The sequence below is a fragment of the Vespa mandarinia genome, chromosome 19 (genome assembly GCF_050613455.1).
Source record: "Vespa mandarinia isolate Hongniang chromosome 19, ASM5061345v1, whole genome shotgun sequence".
NCBI lineage: Eukaryota > Metazoa > Arthropoda > Insecta > Hymenoptera > Vespidae > Vespa > Vespa mandarinia.
This window is the reverse complement of record NC_140828.1, coordinates 2,012,501-2,032,500: the sequence shown is the minus strand read 5'-3', so window position 1 is coordinate 2,032,500 and position 20,000 is coordinate 2,012,501. Positions and strand designations below refer to the sequence as shown.

General features: G+C 29.4%; 1 protein-coding gene and 2 long non-coding RNA genes across 4 annotated transcripts in view; 2 read left to right on the top strand and 1 right to left on the bottom strand.

The window, feature by feature from the left end:
* Positions 1 to 20,000, bottom strand: part of wb (wing blister) — a 121,916-nt gene that overhangs the window by 67,211 nt on the left and 34,705 nt on the right. Inside the window, exons 3-12 of the mRNA XM_035880586.2 lie at positions 11,938 to 12,174; positions 8,514 to 8,744; positions 4,158 to 4,394; positions 2,964 to 3,125; positions 2,472 to 2,768; positions 2,043 to 2,303; positions 1,518 to 1,765; positions 1,190 to 1,427; positions 389 to 615; positions 106 to 293 (exon numbers count right to left, since the gene is read on the bottom strand). Of these exons, the coding sequence (XP_035736479.2) occupies positions 106 to 293; positions 389 to 615; positions 1,190 to 1,427; positions 1,518 to 1,765; positions 2,043 to 2,303; positions 2,472 to 2,768; positions 2,964 to 3,125; positions 4,158 to 4,394; positions 8,514 to 8,744; positions 11,938 to 12,174 (2,326 nt within the window). The remainder of the gene's footprint in view (positions 1 to 105; positions 294 to 388; positions 616 to 1,189; positions 1,428 to 1,517; positions 1,766 to 2,042; positions 2,304 to 2,471; positions 2,769 to 2,963; positions 3,126 to 4,157; positions 4,395 to 8,513; positions 8,745 to 11,937; positions 12,175 to 20,000) is intronic.
* Positions 7,462 to 16,694, top strand: LOC146872381 (uncharacterized). Of its 2 annotated transcripts, none has more exons than XR_014983292.1 (3): positions 7,462 to 8,080; positions 15,492 to 15,593; positions 16,436 to 16,694. It is a non-coding gene; the product is annotated as an uncharacterized LOC146872381 (long non-coding RNA). The 2 variants fall into 2 exon arrangements; XR_014983291.1 differs by having other exon boundaries at positions 15,492 to 15,720.
* LOC118447988 (uncharacterized) overlaps positions 19,632 to 20,000 on the top strand; it is an 11,771-nt gene continuing 11,402 nt past the window's right edge. Inside the window, exon 1 of the long non-coding RNA XR_014983296.1 lies at positions 19,632 to 19,759. This is a non-coding gene — a long non-coding RNA (uncharacterized LOC118447988). The remainder of the gene's footprint in view (positions 19,760 to 20,000) is intronic.

The following is a 20,000-nucleotide window of genomic DNA, read 5'->3' as shown; positions in this document are numbered from 1 at the left end:
TCGTTACATTTTTTTTCTATTATACTTTTTTTTTTTTGATATATCACGTAATCGATAACTTTTCAATTTTCTAAGATTAGATATATTATAATATTAAATACTCACGTAGACAATTTTGACGTAATGGATCCCCATAATGAGCCTCCTTACATCTTTCACATTTCCAACCTTCGGTATTTCCACGGCATTCTAAACAACGTCCTGTTTCCTGATCGCACGGTCCACCTGAGCAAGGACATCGCTTACAGGTATCACCGGGAGTCGATGGATTACCATAAAAGCCCACGTCGCAGCTGCATTATATTTCGTAATATGATTTATGTCGTCATGAAAATTAAATAAGGTATTATAAACGTTCGATCTAGGATAACTATATATTATATCATACCTTTCACAATGATCGCCTGTATATCCTTCGGGACATTGAGTGCAAACATAGCCGCTATTATCATCCGTGGGATCCTCCAATTGACAACTTGGACTGAAATTATTTGACTCGATGGACAATGGACAAGCACATTTTTTACAATCTTCCGATGTCCCTTTCGTTGCAATCCCATAATATCCTGTTGAACATCGATCGCATTTTGGACCGACCGTATAATGCTCACAGGTCTGAAGGATAAACGAGGTTTTTGAAATAATTTTTTTTTTTTTTTTATTTATTTCTAATTTATCGTACTTTTATAATATACTATAATAGTATAATTTTATAATATTATTGATTCTTTTAGAAAATTTCTAACTATTTGTCTCGTTGCATCAATCTTGACTTTGTCGATAGTGTAAGAGTATTAAAAAAAAAAAAAAAAGAAGAAAAAAAAAAAATAAATAAATAAAACAATATTCATCAGAAAATTTCCTGTTCGACATTAATATGTTTAATTGTTATTAAAAATTGTTAAACATTTATTATTATCGATAATGTAGAATTATAGATATATACCGACCGAAGGTACATATCAATAGTTGTAACTTTTTACCTTATCGACAATGGAAAATTTACAAAACTTTAGAAATATATTCTTCGTACAATCGAAACATTTAGATTGTTATAAAATAATACGATATTTTTATTTTTATTAAAAATCGTGAAATATTTTTTATCATTGATATTGTTGATTCATGCATGTACCGACTGAAGATAAATTAACGATTATAATTTTCTACCTTATCGATTGTAGCTTACCTTACATTCGCCCATAACAAGATCGCAAGAGGAAGCATGACCATTGCAATCACACTCAACGCAAATTTGATAATCCTGATGATTAGAACCATTGCTCGTCACTTTCACGTATCCCCAGGAACAATTCTCGCAAGATAGACCTGTATATCCTTTAGGACACTCACAGATCTCTACGAGACTTTGACTACCATCTTCCGTTCGTACGGGATCACCTACCGGAAGGATTGCAGATAGAAGACTGAAATAATAAATTAAGATAATCATTAAAAATGAATATAGATTGGATGGAGTAATCAGGAAATGGAAAATGTTATGATTATCGTCATACCTTCCTTCGATTTGTTCGGAATGATATTGTGCTCTAATCATGAGATATTTTAAATCAGCTAATACATGCATCATTTGAATTCTACTGACAGAATCGCCGCGATAATCGGTTCTCCTTAGTCTTGTAGGAATGTCTCGGACTTCACTTCGCACGTGGTACCAGCCTTGCTCGGTCAAGGCCACGGATATCTCCGCCTCCTGACCGTTATACTGTTCCTCGCCGTAAGCTATGCGCATGCCATTGTTACCCTAAAAAAAAAAAAAAAAACCAAAAAAAAAAAAAAACCAAAAAAAAAAAGAAACAAAGAAAGAAGAAAAAGAAAGGAAAGAACAGAAAAGAAAAAAGAATTGAAATGGTCAAGGATGATAAAAAAAAAAAAAAAAAAAAAAAGCTCAAAGTAATCTTTCTATTTTTCTTTTTTCGAACATTTATATATGTTATGTACTCTTTCAATTTACACTTCATCACACAAATCATTGGAGTACCATTTCGAAAGTAGATTTCTACGAAAAAGGGATTACTTACGACTAAAATAACGTTGGGTTCGGTGGTAGGTTTGCCACTGGTATCGCCACGCATGACGACCCAGGTGACGGTATATGTTAGATTACTACCGTAAGATGAAAGACGATTTCCCGTATAGATTCGTGGAGCCAACCAATACGGACTTTCATATTCGACCTCGAACGCAGCCACGGTCAGCCAACCATTGTCTGTGTCTAATGTTGGTACTACTCCTAATGAACCATTCATATCGGTAATCAACCAATTTTCTAACGAAGATATCTGTAAAACAAGAGAAGAATTTTATCAAGATTTATCACGATATTAATCGAATGATAAAACGTATGGATCACATTTATGGTAAAACCAGAAGACGATCGACGTTTATTGAGTGTATCCTTTTTTTTTTTTTTTTTGTTTTTGTTTTCTTTCTTTTCTTTTTCTTTTTACCATCGTGTAATAGAGCTTCCCGGCAACGCAACGATCAGTTGCACCAAAACAGTAGCAAGATACGCAACCATCAAGATTATCCTTGGTCAATGCAAAGTATCCTGATTTGCATCGATCGCAAAATTCACCGTCGACGTTGGCCTTGCATAGGCAATCACCCTCGCAATCGTGAGACGGCAGGATACCCCGTGAATCACATGGGCATGGCATGCAATCAGGATACTGACGATAACCCGCTGCACATTGATCACATTTGTATCCCGAATAGCCGGATTTGCACTCGCAGGCACCTGCTACCTGGAACATCACATGTGTTATGATCACTTATTCTTTTCGATAATTGATTATTTTTATTTTATTTCACGCGAGAGATCCGTCTCAGAGAAATTCAATCGCATGTTCAATGACTGTTTGATTTCATTATGAAATGATTTGTAATAGTAAAACGTAAGAGGATCAGGATTTGGATCATATAAGAAAGATAAGAATTACCTTTCCCATATGTGTATAAGAATCGTCTGGTGTACAATAACCTGTACTACCATGAATGCTACAGTCACAGGGCAAACAGGGTTCAGATGCATCGGGTGCAACACCGTTAGGCCTATAGTAACCTATTTGACATTTCTCACAATTGATACCAGACGTGTGTTCCTAAAAAATAAAAACAAAAAGATAAAAATAATATAAAAATATTTAAAATCTATATATGAGAATTATATATATATATATATATATATATATATATATATATATATATATATATATAATTGAACAATATAATTGAACGAATCGAATCGTATCGAAGAATTATTGCTAGTTAATACTCATTGTTTACGATCGACATTCGAAGAGCTCGAACTCCATTCAGTGATATGATTATCTATTAAGTCGTCGATGAATGACAGACAAATATACATATATATATATATATATATATATATATATATATGTGTGTGTGTGTGTGTGTGTGTGTGTGTGTGTATGTGTTTTGAAAAAGATCAGAGTAAAGGAGCTTCGTGTTTTCTTTCTTTTTCCCTTTTTGTTTCTTTTTTTTCTGTTTTCTTTTTTCTTTTTTTTTTTTTTTATCGTTAACTAATCTCTTCGATGCAGTCGCAGCTGCATCCCTTTTCAACCACGAAGTGCAATAAAGATTAAAGCCAAACGATTATTTATACTGCGCTTTATGCATTTTAATGATCCCATAATTATTAGTCTTTAATGCTTTTTTTTTTCTTTCTTTCTTTCTTTCTTTAACATCACTCCATAATCAACTTTTATTTCACATTATATTATTTTAATAATGTTCTAATTTTTAATAATACACTCTAAGTACAATTTCAATAATTAATTACTTGCTTAATAAATATAAGAATTAATTTTCGATAATAATAATATTCATGAGATATTATGTATATTCAATGATTCATTACTTTTGATAACATGGCAAAACTTCTTTTCGATAACATTCATGATTAATTTAATTAACTTAAAAAGAAAAAAAAAAAAAAAAAAAAAAAAAAAAAAGAAAAACAAAAAAATAGGAAAAAAAGAAAAAGAGAGAAAAATGAAAATTTTGCGTTCATTCTCATAGAATTTTTCTTTGTTATTCTTCGCGTTTGTAAAAAAGAAAAAGAAAAAAAAAAGGAAAATACAAAATTGTACGTAATATTAGACTGGACTCACCGTACAATTGACGCAAACACCGCCCCCTCGAAACTTCCCTCGAACGTCCATAGACATCCTCTTATCGGCGACTTCCGGATCGTAAACGCATGACGTTGCATGTCCATTGCAATTGCATTTCTCACAATGAAAGCCCTTGGAGGCGGTACCGGGCTTCCATGGTATTTGATTGTACATGGGACAACACTTTTCGCATCTTTCACCGCACGTGTGACGTTCGCATTCACATTCTTGATGCTAACAAAAGAAGAGAAAGAAAAAAAAAAAAAAAAAGAAGAAGAAGAACAAAAAAAGAAATATTTAAACATTTTGTTCTCTCTTTTTTTTTGTTTTTTGTTTTTATAATAAATTGTCTTCTCACACGTCGAACAGATCGACGATTATAATTTCAATCATTTTAATATCAAAATCTAAGACAATTATTACATATAAGTATTTTCATTTATATGTAATATTATTATTATTATTTATTATTTTATAATGTCAGATATTTGATTTAATGAAATTAATTAATCATTATGAATTAATTCTATGACATGAAATTATAGGCTATTTATTAGAATATTTCATTATATCGTTATTTATTAATTATTATAGAATCATTATAGAATTATTAGGTAATTTGATAAGTGAAATAGAATTACAGAGTTTCCTTTTCTCTCTCTTTCTCTCTCTCTCTCTCTCTTTCTCTCTCTTTATAAAACATTTTCCATGAAATTAATGAATTTATCAATAATTGTCATAAAATAAAATTATAGATATTTATTATGGAATATTTTATTAAATCGATTAATTAAAATTATTGTGATAATTTTCATAAAAATAAAATTACGATTATTTTATTTTATTAATAAAATATTAAAGATATTTATAAGAAAATTTATTCTCAAGTGGAGAAAAATAAAGACATTTTTGAGATTAGATTTTCTTTTTCTTTTTCTTTTTCTTTTTCTTTTTCTTTTCCAAGCCGATAATATAAGAAATATTTATATGCTAGTGAGAAAACGATTATCAAGGCAATAAATAATACAACGTAGAGAGTGAACTCGAAACTCATGATTCATAGGCCGAACGCTCGTTTCTCTTTAAGCTTCTTTAAGCGACAAGACCACACCGCTTGTGTTGTACTAGCAATTCTCTGGATCATTTCTCTGTTTCTCTATAATCAAACTGACAGCTGTTACGTTGATTAAATTTCAATATCTTTTAGAAATTGTCTAAAATCATTTAGGTATCATTTTATCGTTTACAATTTATTTTTCAAAATTACTCGATACATCAAATTATCCGATATAATATGATTTTAATTTCAATGAAAAACAATATTGTCGAAATTAGAAAATTCATTAGAATAAAATTTCGATAAATTTGAAATTGTCTACGTTAGCATGGAAATTATTTTAATCCTTCAATGATTTAATTCAATCATTGATTTATTTTATTTTTTATTTTTTTTTTTTTTAATTAAAATCAAAGATAAATATTGGATGAAAATATTATGGAGATTAAAAAGATATTTTATAGAAGTTAAAAAAAAAAAGAAAAGAAAAGAAGAGGAAAACAAAAATTGAATTAATATTTAATTATGTGAATGATGAAAGGAGAGGAAAATATCGATCGAAGATTAAAAGTTGAGTTGATTGAGTTGTCGTAATCTTAAGATATTTCGGATGCCACTTCGACGATCCACGTATTCAGCAATGCGATCGCGATTCGATCTATGCAGCGATCCATTCGCACGCGACCATGAACGACACCGCGCATGCCAAAAACTAATTTAATTTACTCGAGCGAGACATCGCCAAAAGTCGATTCTAATCGAGTTCCCATAAAGAGAGAAATAAAAAACAAAAGAAAAAAAAAAAAAAAAAAAAAAAAAGAAAATACATTACTATTAATTTTATCCCGTTAAATCAATCGTTAAATTTGCATTTCGTTATATTTCAATATATTTAATTTGCCATTTAATTTTATAATATTAATTTCGAAAATATAATTTATTATCAACAACGATCAATCAAATTTATTCCAACGAATAATTCTAATTATTAATAATTTGATTATCGTTAATAAAATCGATGATAAATTTGTTATTGTCGAAAAAAGAAATTCCTATCTTTTTTTTTTTTTTTCATTTGCAATACTTTTATACGGATATATTTTCATTTAATTTCTTTAATTTTATACGATCAAAATAGATACGAATTATTATAACAATTTTGATAACGTCAAAATATTATTTCGATCGTTAAAAAGATGTTAAGACGTTGATTGTTGTTATTGTTTTTCTTTTTTTCTTTTTTTTTTTTTTCTTTTTTGCTTTTTTGCTTTTTCCTGAAATATCTTCAAGGATTTCATTTGTTTATTTTTTAATCGATCGTAATGGAAATAGGGAACAGGATGAGTACGTGCTGTGATTAATGGTTGTTTGAAGGTAGTATTACGCGAAAGCCAGTGAGAAAGACAAGAAGAATAAAAATAAAAGGTAGTAGAGAGAAAGAGAGAGATAGAGACACACACACACACAGAGAGAGAGAGAGAGCATGCGAGAGATCGACAGGAGTGCCTTTACCTCGAGGTCAAGAAAGGTTTTATTATTGTGTGTCCGAGGCACATAAGCCAAAGGCAGTAAGCAAGTGTGCCTGTAACTGAATGCTAACAATCTGTAGTCACAGTTTGAGATTCGTATTTTATGCAGCTGCCAAGTTTCTATCCATATTGAGAAAGTATGTCGATTGATCGTGATCAATAGTAAAATACATTTTAATGTTTTCCTTAGGTATTATGTTATTTAAATCTTTTTTTTATTTTTTTTATTTTTTTTAATTTTTTTTTATTTTTATTATTTTTTTTTTAAATAAAATATTCCTACACAGATGAATATTATTTTACTTGAGCTAAAAGTGATTATATTTTTTTTCTTTTCTACTTTTTCCTTTTTTCTATTTTGTTTTTCTTCTTTTTTCTTTTTCTTTTTTTAACAATCACAAACACTAGATTTTCTCAGATATGACGATTAAAATGTATCACAAGGAAATAATAAATATATATGTAAGATATAGTTTTTATCATTATGGAAAATTAAGAAATGTAAAGAAAATTAATCGTAAATATTTGTACATATTATTATTTTGTAGTAAAAAGTTTAATTATATTTAACGACATTAAAAACTTTAATAACGATTTATAACTAAATTTAGTAATAACTTTGGTAACAAATTAAGTAATAATTTATATATCATAGAAATTGATGAGAAACGATCGAAAAGAAATATATGATGTATTCTGTATGATTATGAAAATTTCATGATAGATTTTATGCAAGTAGCAATAGGAGGACACGAAACCGCAACTCCGTGTAAGGTAAAAAAAAAAAAAAAAAGAAAAAAGAAAGAAAAAGAAAAAAAAAAGAAAAAGAAAATTAATGCGGTTCCAAAAGCGCGTACGCGATTCCTCGTGAGAGATCGCGAAAGAATGTTGATACGTGTCAACTCTTCTCTCTCTCTCTCTCTCTCTCTCTCTTTTTCTCTCTCTAATTTTCTATCTCTCTTTCCGTTTATTTCACAGTAAGAAGCTTCGCACGTTCCTTGCGGCTTTGGAAGAGCAAATGGCAAAGTTCCGAAACGTTTCGAAGGAAGGAACGAAAGATCCTGCCATTAGCGGTGCTGCCAGACAAAGGACTGACAAGTTTATGGCACTTCCGACGGATTTATTTCCTGTGAACCCTGTCCACCATAATCTTCTCTCTCCCTCACTCTCTCTCTCTCTCTCTCTCTCTCTCTCTCTCTCTCTCTCTGTCTATTTCTCTCTTTCTCTCTCTTTCTAGTTCGAGTGCGAGATTCTAACTTTAGAGAACGGTCCAAACGGAAATGTCCAACAAAATCGATTTCGTTGAAAGCTACGTACATATGTTATTGACTTTGGTGAGTTTATATATATATATATATATATATATATATATATATATATATATAATATATATATAAGTAATCTATATAATAAACGTAGAAAACGTATTTAAATCAATATTATGAAATATATTCGTGGTGAAAATTTTGGTCACATTATTAATAAATCATTGATTTGATTGATTATTATCGTTCTTACGATGATCGAATAGAAATTTATAATGGAAATAATGATTGAAATATCGTGTATACCATTTTCTATTAGAAGATTCATTTCAATTTTGTTTAATTAATATCATTATTAATATCCGACATTTATGATATTAAAACTGACGTATAATATTTATTGTTACAAAATTGAATTTTAATTATTATTAATATTATTATTATTATTATTATTATTATTATTAATGTTATTATTAAGAATAAAATAAAATTGATAATTTACCCCATGTTGTACACTGTATCGACAACGAGCAGCATGACCAGAACATAGACAACGTCCACCGATATTGATCTCCTTGATCGAATAAAATGCTTTTCTTTTATCGGCTATTACAACGCCGTTCCTTCGTAGACCTTGAAAACGAAGTCTGACGTATCTCGCTTGTGTAAATTCTTGAAGGGTTGTACTGTGATTTAGGGCACCGGGTCTACCATTGATCAGATGCGTATGAATCTGAAATACAAGTATAAATATATAAACGATTTTAAAAGGAAGGATCTATTGATCGACTTTGGTCGATAGAAAATCATAGAGAAGAATAAAGATAAAAATAAAGATAAAGATAAAGATAAAGAAAGAACAAAAAAAAAAAATAGAAAGAAAGAAGGAAAAAGAGAAAGAGAGAAAGATTGTTGTTTGTCCTGAGATTTCTTTTTTTTTTTTCTTTTTTTCTTTTTTTTCTTTTTTTTCATTTCTTCCCCCTTAAAAATAAAATATCGCGAAATATAATGGATATTGATTATCGATCAGGATAGATATTATTTTTATGTGTTTGTGTATTCGATTTGTTTGTTTCTGTACGCGTATCTCTCTTCTTCGAAAGTATTAAATTCGATGTCACAAGGAAGAAATAAATCATCCATGAATGGCGCCGGTAAAACGAGTGGAGAACGTCGTCGTCCTCCGCAAATGGGCCTATGCGCGGTTCCAAATATAGAACAATCAGTTGCTGCATTTCGGGATAATGGGTGCACCTAAGAGTTCTCTTCTTTTTATTTTTCTTTTCTTTGTTTTTTGTTTTTTTTTTTTTCTGTCCTTTTTCCTTTTTTTTGTTTTTTTTTTTTCGTGATCGCAAACAATAGTCCAAGGTGGAAAAATTGATACGTGTTAACATAATATCGGAATAGTAAACGGAAACGTATGTCTTCTAATTATCCATCTAATAAAAATTATTATCTATAACGATTGCTTAGCTATATTATACTTTTATTTTAATCATTATCGAATAATATTCGATTCTATTTTATTTGAATAATTATATCATTGAAATAATTATATCATTGAAATAATTATGATCGATCGACGGGGATAAATTTATATTGACGATCGAATGAAATTAAATGGTTAATAATTTTAATGGAAAATAATTGGCGTTTATTTTAACTTCTTCTTGTTTTTTCCCTCCCCATTTTCTTAGAAGTTTTGATTGACAATTAAAAATCCTCAGTGAGTAGAGGAGAAAATGATCGAGCCTGAAATCGCTTTCGTGCAGAAACGCTAAACGAGATGAGAGAAAACGAAGGAATCGTTCTTGAAAAGGGGTGGGGAGAGAAGGATCGATGGTACAAAAACGGAGATCCCTACATTCCGGCCATGTATGGTGCTGACTGACCATATATGGACGTTTGAATGCACACTGCACTTTCTACAGGGGGTGAAGACGAAAGAAGGAAAGGGTGCCTGCTTCCTATTTTTCTTCTTGTACATACATTTAACTTGAAACGATTCAACGTATTTAAAAAAAAAAAAAAAAAAAAAAAGAAAAAAAGAGAAGAAAAACATCATTTGCCTATGATCTAACAAAGGCTTAGCACATTGTAATAGAAAAGATTATAGTAAAATACTATAAAAAAAAAAGGTACATTTAAAACGGTATGATAAAAGTATGTATAAAAATATATGTTAAGGTGTGAAAAAAAGTAAAGTGGAGAGGTGCAATGAGATCGTTATAAGTGAATGTAAATTTTTTGAAAAAAGAAAAAAAAAAAAAAGAAAAAGAAAAATTCACTCCGATAAAATTTAGTTTAGAAAGAAATCATAATAGACAATATTAATTGAGCTTACAATAAAATACAAAAGGAAAAATTGAATTTAGAATATTGAGAAAGATTGAAAGTGAAAAAAAGAAAAAAAAGAGGGGAAAAAAAAAAAGAAAAAAAAGGGGGAAAAAAAAGAAAAAAAATAATAAGAAAAGAAAGAAAGAAAGAAAAGAAAAGAAAAGAAAAAAGAAATAATAATCTTCAGAACGATTTCTTTTCCCCCTTCATCTTTTCTTCCCAAGTTAAAACAAATCATAGAATTAATAATTACTATATATATATAAAGAGAGAGAGAGTGAGTGAGAGAGAGAGAGAGAGAGAGAGAGAGAGAGAGAGAGAAAATATTAATCTGGAACTAACGGTGATACATAGAATAATTATATAAAATTATTCGTTCAAGTTTATATCGAATGAAAATAAACGAGAATTATCGTGAACGGAAATTCATTCTTGCTTGTGAAGATCGCTCAACTAACGACGATCTACAAACCCTTGTTACTCTTAGTTCACTGGTGTGTAACGTTGAGATCGCGAGCCTGCTAATCATCCAATCGCGTAATTATATGACCGGCAGTGTACGTCGAACGATAATTAACGATCGACCACACCGCGATGGAATAACGGACAATTTCTCGCGTTTTATGCGTGTAATCTCTTTCTCTCTTTCTCTTTCTCTTTCTCTTTCTCTTTCTCTTTCTCTGTCTCTTTCTCTATCTCTTTAAATTGTCTTCTTAAGTTTATTATAAAGACTATTGATAAAACGATGGCAATGACCATCGTTCTGTTAAAGACAAGAAGATTTATTATATCTGCATATGTATCTTGTATATATGTATTCTATGTATGTATTAGAAATTAGAGAGACAGAAGGGAAATGAATTTTGATCTACGTTATTATAATTATTTTTCTCTTATAGTTTTGATTTATATTAATGTTCTTTGATAAGGGAATATATAAGCATTGCGAATGAATATAAGGTGACGATTAGGAAGTTAGAAAATTGGGGAGACGAATAATGAGAATTTTTATTCGTATATTTATAGCCACTTATTATCGATTGTTATTAAAATGAAGGAAGAATGAAATAATTATAATGATAATTATTAGAATATTAGATATTATTCATAGTTAATTTTCAACTTTGAATTGAAGTTCATTAAACCTTTTAATTAAAGTCCATTTAATATTGATTACGATGATCTAATAGTGACGATGATTAGGAGATTAAATAATTAGAGAAATGGAATGAGAATTTTCATCTAATTAATTATAATTGTTATTCATTAAGAATAAAAGAATGAATAAATGTGTACGTATGTACGTACATATAATAGATATTATTTGATATTAAAGATGAATTTAAATTGAATCAATTTTATTTATAATATATCTTTCGATTAGCATCGATTTCTAATGATATTATTTTGATTATTTTCATTAAGGATATATGATGAATTATGAATGAAAAATTATGATGATGAGAGATGGAGAAATGGTGATTATGATGATTTATAATAATGCTGATGATGATGATGATGATGATGATGATGCTGATGATGATGATGATGATGATGATGATGATGATGATGATGATGATGAAACGTACTTCACCGTTTTCCATAGGCGTCGACCTGGAGTAAATGCTCGTACAAATGACTTCATCGTCATAAACCGGCTTACCAGGCACAGGTGGTGCCGAATATCTCGCCCAACATTCTTGGTCGCTTGGTGCGTAATACTGCCAGGGTTGAAAGTTCACGTTATCGATCGATCTCTCGAGTATCCATGCAGCTGGTCTCGGAGAATTCGCTGCTTTCACGATCACATATTCGATTTGATAGACCTGTAAACAAAATTGAAATCAAAAATTATAATATTTCTATTAGTAACAATTGAATAATTATTAAAATTAACCACGATAGTATAATTAATAATAATAATAATAATAATAAGAAGAAGAAGAGTAATAATAATAATTTTCTAAATTTTGAATTTTTAATAAAAAAAATTAGATAATTAGATTTCAATGAAATCACGTGTAATCTTCTATTAGTATAATAACATAAGATTATTATAATATTTGTCATAATATTTATGAAATCATTTTCAAAGAACGAATTTATAAATTTCAAATGATAATATGTCATTGTTAAATTTCAATTATTCTTATATTAAAATAATTAGTCTAATTAAAAAAAAACAAAAAAAAAAAAGAGAAAAAAAATTATAAGACAAATTTTTCCAAACGAATCTTTGATATTTCGTAATAAATTATGTAGAAAATTAGATAGTTATTAAATCGTATTAGAATGTAAATATAATGAAAACTTTAAAGATTTGTTCTAATATCAATCAAGATTAATTACAAATAATATAATAATAATAATAATAATAATAATAATAATAATAATAATAATAATAATAATAATTTTTATTGAAAACTTTTTCTTTTGAATTGATCGGAAAGTGAAATAATAAAATTAAATTAGTTGATATTTTCAATATCAATTAATGCGTTATATTGATGCGATATATTGAGGAGAGGGTAGGGGTATATATTGAAATAAAATTATGGATGAAAAAAAAAAAAGAAAAAGAAAAAGAAAAAGAAAAAGAAAAAAGAATTGTATTCGTTTCTCGAAATCGTTTTTCAAATTGAGAAGAAGACGAAACAACGGGGTATCTTGGTCCACCCTCAACATTTCAGTTTGAGTCTTTGTGGTTCTTCGTTTTCGTCTCCTTCGTTGTCACTGTCACTGTCGCTGTCGCTGTCGTTGTCGTTGTCGTTGTCGTTGTCGTCGTCGTTACGCCGGCATTGTGTGAGACCAAGTCGACGCCCACTTTCGGACCATAAAGACAGATCGCATGTCCGCGATACCAAGAGAACCCGGCTCCGTTTCCTTCTAAGGACTTCGTCCGGAACGTCTCTCGCTGCTGCGAGTCCCGAGGAAGCCAACTTCAATTATCCGGAGTCCCTTTCGCTTACGTACCCGCGTTTACTCGCATATTTGTAGATATCTCTTCGATATATCTTTTTAAGTTTCTACATATATATGTATTTATTCTATGTTTATTACATACATACATAGCATACATACATATATACATATATACATATATATATATATATATGTATCTTACTCGTCAACTTTCGTTCAAATCACTTTTAACGAGTATTTATTTGTTTGTTCGGTTGTTTGTTTGTTTATTTTTTGATTTCTATAGATATTAAATATTAATATCTTTCGTCGAAAGTTATGAAAGTTTTTCAGTTTTTCTTTTTTTTTCTTTCTCTAATTTGTCATCATTTTTTCTTCTTCCTTTTTCGTTTTTTTTTTTTTTTTTTTTTTTTTTTTATACAGGTATAAATATAATATTAATGATAATATTTTGATAATTATATAAAGATTAATTTTAGAGTATTTATTTCTATATTGTTTTATATTTTTTTTTTTGTATATAATCTCAAATTTTAAAAATAGAATTCCAATATATATATAATTTATTAATTATATATGAATAATAATTTTTGCTGATAATAAAATAATATATAATAATTAAATTATGGTAATAATTGTGTAAATACAAAAACGATATAGATATATTAAATGAATTTTTCTTTTGATAAATAAAAAAAGAAAAGAAGAAAAAGAAAAAACCCAAAGAAGAAAGAAAGAAAAGAAAAAAGAAGGAAAAATTTCTATTATTTATGTCTACATTTAATATATGATATACGATATAAATATTATTACACGTTTCTATGTCCTCAATCTAATATATCTTTCACAAGGAAGCTAATCACAGTCAGTCAGAGAAGTCAAGTAAAGTCAAGATATTCTCGAGTAAGTTTAGAAACTTACCACCTGGCTCTCTCATAACAGATGCGTTCTCTCTAAAAGATCAAATATTTATCTCTCAAGGTTAGACTGTATGTTTTAGTACTTATCTTGAAGATAATATATACCGGATAGGGTAGGTCAAGTTAGGGTCTTCGAAAAATTTCCTTTTCACTTTTTTCTTCTTTTTCTTCATCTTTTTATGTACATACATACATACATATATATATATATGTTTTTTTTTATTTGCTTTTAATTTTATAATTCGGACGAAAAATTAGAAGGAACATTAATTTCTTTCTTTTTTTTTTTTTTTTTTTTTTTTTTTTATTGATTAGATTAGAGGAAGATATATTTTTCATTGATATACATTAATTTTTTTTTTTAATTAATTTTTCAATTGAGTTAGAGTTTATCCATTTGAAACGATTAGACGAGTTCTTCTTTTCAGGCAAACGCGTAGAAAGAAATAATCTTTTTTTTGTGTGTATATATATATATATACGTGTGTGTGTGTGTGTATTTGTGTATCTAGTCGTACGTTCTCCGGAGAAGCATAGTGAGTGAGTTAGTCTCGTCAGGAATCGACCTAGAAGAAGGCTCCCACGATCGTGAGAGGCGACGGCTAGTCGCCTTCAACTCGTGCAGCCTTGTAAGGGCGCGTCCAGTATTAGCATCGAATGACAGAAATGGCTTTATAGTCGCAAACGATCGATCGATGAAGAAAATCGATAATTCTTGAATCCTTTCAAGTTTCAACAAGCTTAAGATGTCGATCGATTATATTCATGTTCATTTATTCTTTAATGATTTAATACAATTGGAATTAAAGAAAATTATAATCTTTATATAAAATAGTTTTTTGTAAAAATTAAAAGAAAAAATAAATAAATAAATATATATATATATATATATATATATATATATATAAAAGAAAAGAAAAAAACATGTGGGTATATATTAAAAATTAAAATTTATTTAAATATAAAGATACATAGTAAAATTTAATTTACGATATATTTCAATATTAATTTATTAATTTATTAATTGTGCATATTAAATATATAAAATTTAATTATACGGATAGATATATAAATGTATAATAAATATTTCTTTTTATATAACTTTTACTATTAAAGGAATAATTTCATTCGTTGTTCTATCAGATATTAATTATTCCAAATGACATTTCTTTTTCTTTCCTTTTTATTTTCTTCTTCTTCTTCGTCGTCTTTCTTCCTTTCTTTGAAACGTTATATTATTTTGATCATTTTAATAAGCTATAAAATTCTGAATTCTAATTAAAACTTTATCTCGTAACAAGTTTAACGAGTACCAAGAACCGATGGCAATACCAAGACGACAGCAAAAGGGAATTCTTTTCTATAAACCGCGTAGACCGACACTTTCCAGCCCTGAGAAACGAGTAAGTGTATTTGAGACGCAACAGGGGCAGAACCTTAACAGCTTCAGCTTCAGCTTCAACTTCAGCTTCAGCTTCAACTTCAGCTTCAACTTCAGCTACAACTTCAGCTTCAGGAACCGGCCGTCCGGTAAATTTTCTTGCCGCTCTTACCTACCTCCACACGCACCCCATTTACGGACCTTCTCAGATACCGTCCAATGCCAATTTATTAGCGTTGCCCTCTCTTGCGCACGTTTTTAACTGCATCCTTGGATTACGTCCTTAAAGGGATGATGCTCTCTATCCTTCTCATTCTCTTTCTTTTTCTTTTTCTTTTCTTTTCCTTTTCTTCTCTTTCTTTATTTTTCGAGATAGAGATAAATAGATAGATAGATAGATAGATAGAAAGAGAGAGAGAGAGAGAGAAAGAGAGAGAGATTTTTAGATATTTATAATTTTCTTTCATCGTTGGTTATTTTTAAATTACTCTTTTTTTCTTTTTATAGAGAAAAAAAAAATCGATCGCTATCGGCGACTTTAATGTCGCATTTAATTATTAAAGATATTAAAATTAAATTTTGTTTTTCTTTATCTTTAACTTTTGCAGATAAAAAATTTCTTAATATTTTGACATTGTCTTTCGCTTTTTCCTTTTTTTTTCTTTTTTATTTGTATAATAAAAATAATAATTACTTTATAACGTTTAATTTTGCTTTATCGTTCTAAGACTTTTTAATGAATAATATAACAAATAATCTAATCGTGAAATGATACATATACATATATATATATAAAATTTTGATTGATCAAAAAAGATTTAAAGCAGAATTTCCAGTCATCAACGAAACTCTTATCTTTTTCAGAGATATAATCGGATTAAAGTCCTGCGAAGAGTGTTCATCCCAAATATCATTTTCGTTTCCATCTATGGACCAGACTGTCAACTCTTGAGAGATTAATCGGTCTAAAATCTCAGGCGAGAAATGTTACGAGAGAAATAACGTGATAATAACGTGCCACGTGGTAGAATCGAATTATCTGAAAAGGAACGCGTGTAGAGGGGAGTTAAGGGAAAATAAGAGAGGAAAATAAATTCAATTTGAAAATCATAGAGGGGCGGGGGAGACGGGGATAAAAGTCAAATTGCTTTCCCGTTGAGATCTCAAAGGAAAAAAAAAAAAAAAAGAAAAAAAAAAAAAGGAAGGAAATAAAAATCATTGGGTGTACCAGGCAAAGTGCCAAGATTAAAACGAATCACGAATTTTCCTCTTCGTAAGGGAAAAGAAGATAACGAAAAGAAAAGAACAATCACCGATGAAAATTTGAAGTAAGATATTCGAGAATTATAATGAAAGGAAAAAGAAAAAAAAAAGCAAAAAAAAAAAAAATAAGAAAAGAAAAGACAAGGAAGAAAAGAATTGATGATAATTTCTTCTGATCGTTAAAAAAGACAAAAAAAAAAAGAAAAAAAGAAAAATAAAAAAGAAAAACTATCGCAGAGAAAAATGCTTTTCATAGGAGACAATAGAAAAGAGAAGGAAAAAAAGAAAAAAGGAAAGAAAGAAGAGAGAAAAGGATGGACGAGAAAATGAACGAAAGATAGATGTAAAAGAACTTTTTGTGAAAATTGTAAGTTGAACGAAAAGGAACCATAACAGAAAAAGAACAAAAAGAAATTTGAAAAGAAGAGAGAGAGAGACAGAGACAGAGAGACAGAGAGAGAGAGAGAGAGAGAGATTTTGCTTGCTTTTTTTTATTAATTAAAGTAGCTTCGAAAAATAATTGAATATAATTTTCGTTGACTTGTCCCACACATCGAAGTAACACATTCAAGACAGCCGGAGTTATGTTCTGTGGGACACCGCGCCGTCTGCCCTCGAGGATTCCAAGTCCTGGTCTTCTGCCAACACGATCTTGGCTCGCATATCCTCTCTCTCTCTCTCTCTCTCTCTCTCTCTCTCTCTTTCTCTTTCTCTCTCTCTCCAAAGAGCTCACTCTCATCTTTGAAAGTCGTTCGTGCACGTGCCATAACGCTTCTGAAACTGGACTCGTTTGATAAGTGTAACCGAGTGAAATTAGCTTGGCCGTTCACAAGGAAGTCACCAAGCCAGACACGATTTATTATATACATATATATATATATATATATATATATACCTACATGAACATGAATTTCTGACTATGACCGGAAGTGCATGAACTTGACGAAAAAGAAGAACGAATAATGTCATCGATTATGGCAATTATTATCGGCGAAGGATCTTCTTGAAAAAAGAAAAAAAAAAAAGAAAAAGAACAAAAGAGAATCGGAAAAAGGGATAAGTAATTTTTTTTTTTTCCCCAAATAATTTATAAATATATTTTATGTATATCTTTTTTCTTCTCTTCTTTCTTTCTTTCTTTTTTCTTTTTTTCTTTTTTTCTTCCTTGTCGATACTAATATCGTAGAACTTTGTTGGATAGTTAAAACGGTTAAACGATTGGACGCCTCGAGGTTTGTTTCTAAAGACCGTGAGGGGGAGGCTCGTTACCAAGAGAATCGCCTTCATTACTCGAGAAAGTCCGAGGAAACGTATTATCGTATTGGTAACTGGGTGGTCCAGAAGCATCCATTTTACGAGCTCAATGAGTTTCACTCTCGGTTAGTCCGACATGATTCAATTCTAAAGTTTAAAATATCTTTTGTGCAATACGTTGTAAACTCTGACTTTTCTCTGACGATCAATTATATCATTAAAATTTAAACGAACACAATTGTTATTGCAATTGTCTTGCAATTATTTCGATCGGAGGATCAATCTTTGCTATTGCGAACTATTGATTGCGATAATTAAAAAAGGAAAAAAAAAAAAAAAAAAAAAAAAAAAAAAAAAAAAAAAAAAAAAAGAAAAAAAGGAAGATATTCAGTGAAACGAAAACAATATATTCTTTGAAATTTTTACGATTTTAATTTTATAATCGAAATTATTTTGCAATGTTTCTTTAAGTTTTTTTTTTTTCTTTTCCTTTCTTCTTCTTCTTCTTCTTCTTTTACTTCTCAGGAGAGAAATTCTTTTGGCAATTTTTTTTTGTTTCCTCTTCCTTTTTTTTTCTCTTTTTTTCTTTTCTTTTTTTTTTTTTTTAAGAGGGTTCTGATATTCGCAAACGTTTACAGAGAAAGAGAGAGAGAAAGAGAGAGAATGAGAGATAGAGAGAGATAGAGATAGAGAGTTCGGTGTTGGTATATACTCGAAGGAGTCGGAAAGTATGCAGGTATCGTGTAGTAGAAGCTGCACACGGGTAAATACCTACGGAGATATACCTGCGGTGCAGCATAAGGTCTTGCCTCTCCATAAACGGTCGAGTACCTACTGCGTTTATTCTTTCTCAGAGCTTCTCCCATTCCGTTTCTCTTTTCTTTATCTCACAAACCACGTTTCTCGCCATTGCCGACACGAGAAATTCTCATCCATTATAAATATATATATATATATATATATATATATATATATATATATATATATATTCGAACAAAATATATATATATATATATATATATATATTCGTTCATCATCAAAATTGAATTTCATCTATGATTTTTCGTTTCCTTTTTAATTAAAGAAAAGAAAAAGAAAAAAGTTTCATTAAATCTCATAGATCATAAATTTTATGGATCGTATCTTAACCATTGTTTTTTTTTTTTCTTTTTTTTTTTTTTTTTTTTTTTTTTAATTAATTAATTAATTAATTTATCATAGATATATTTTTGTATTGTATTCATTTCTATGAGATAATAATTTTGTTCGTAATGAAAATAATTCGAATTGAACGATATCCATATTTCGTCCTTTATTATTTTCAAAACGATCGAGAAAAATAACAATCACGTTGAATGAATTCATTTCATAGAGACAGGGAGAGAGAGAGAGAGAGAGAGAGAGAGAGAGAGAGAGAGAGAAAGTTATCGTGGACAATAATAATAGAATTAACAAAAAGAAAAAAAAAAAAAGAAAAAGAAGAGAAAATGGGATGAAAATAAAAATAAAAAAAGAAAAAAAAAATATAGTGAATGAACAGGAAGGAAGATCAATTGGCATGCGGTAGAAGGTAAAGGATAAAGAGATGGCTGCCTCGTGTCGATGATGGTGCTCCCTTCTAACATCGAGCTCTGTAATTATCGCCATCGGCCGTGGGAATTGAATTACGAGGTAAATTCGTGACGCCATGCTTTTACTTGGCCCTTGCACATTTACACACACAAACACACACAAATATATATATATATATATATATATATATATATATATAGTAACATATCGATGGGAGAGCAGAATTGTTGAGGTGATTTCGACTCGATCATTCTTCTCTTTCTTTCTTTCGAAACACGATCCTCGTGTTTTAAATTCTTTGCGATGTTTCTCTCGAAACAAACGATAAAAGCCGACGAAT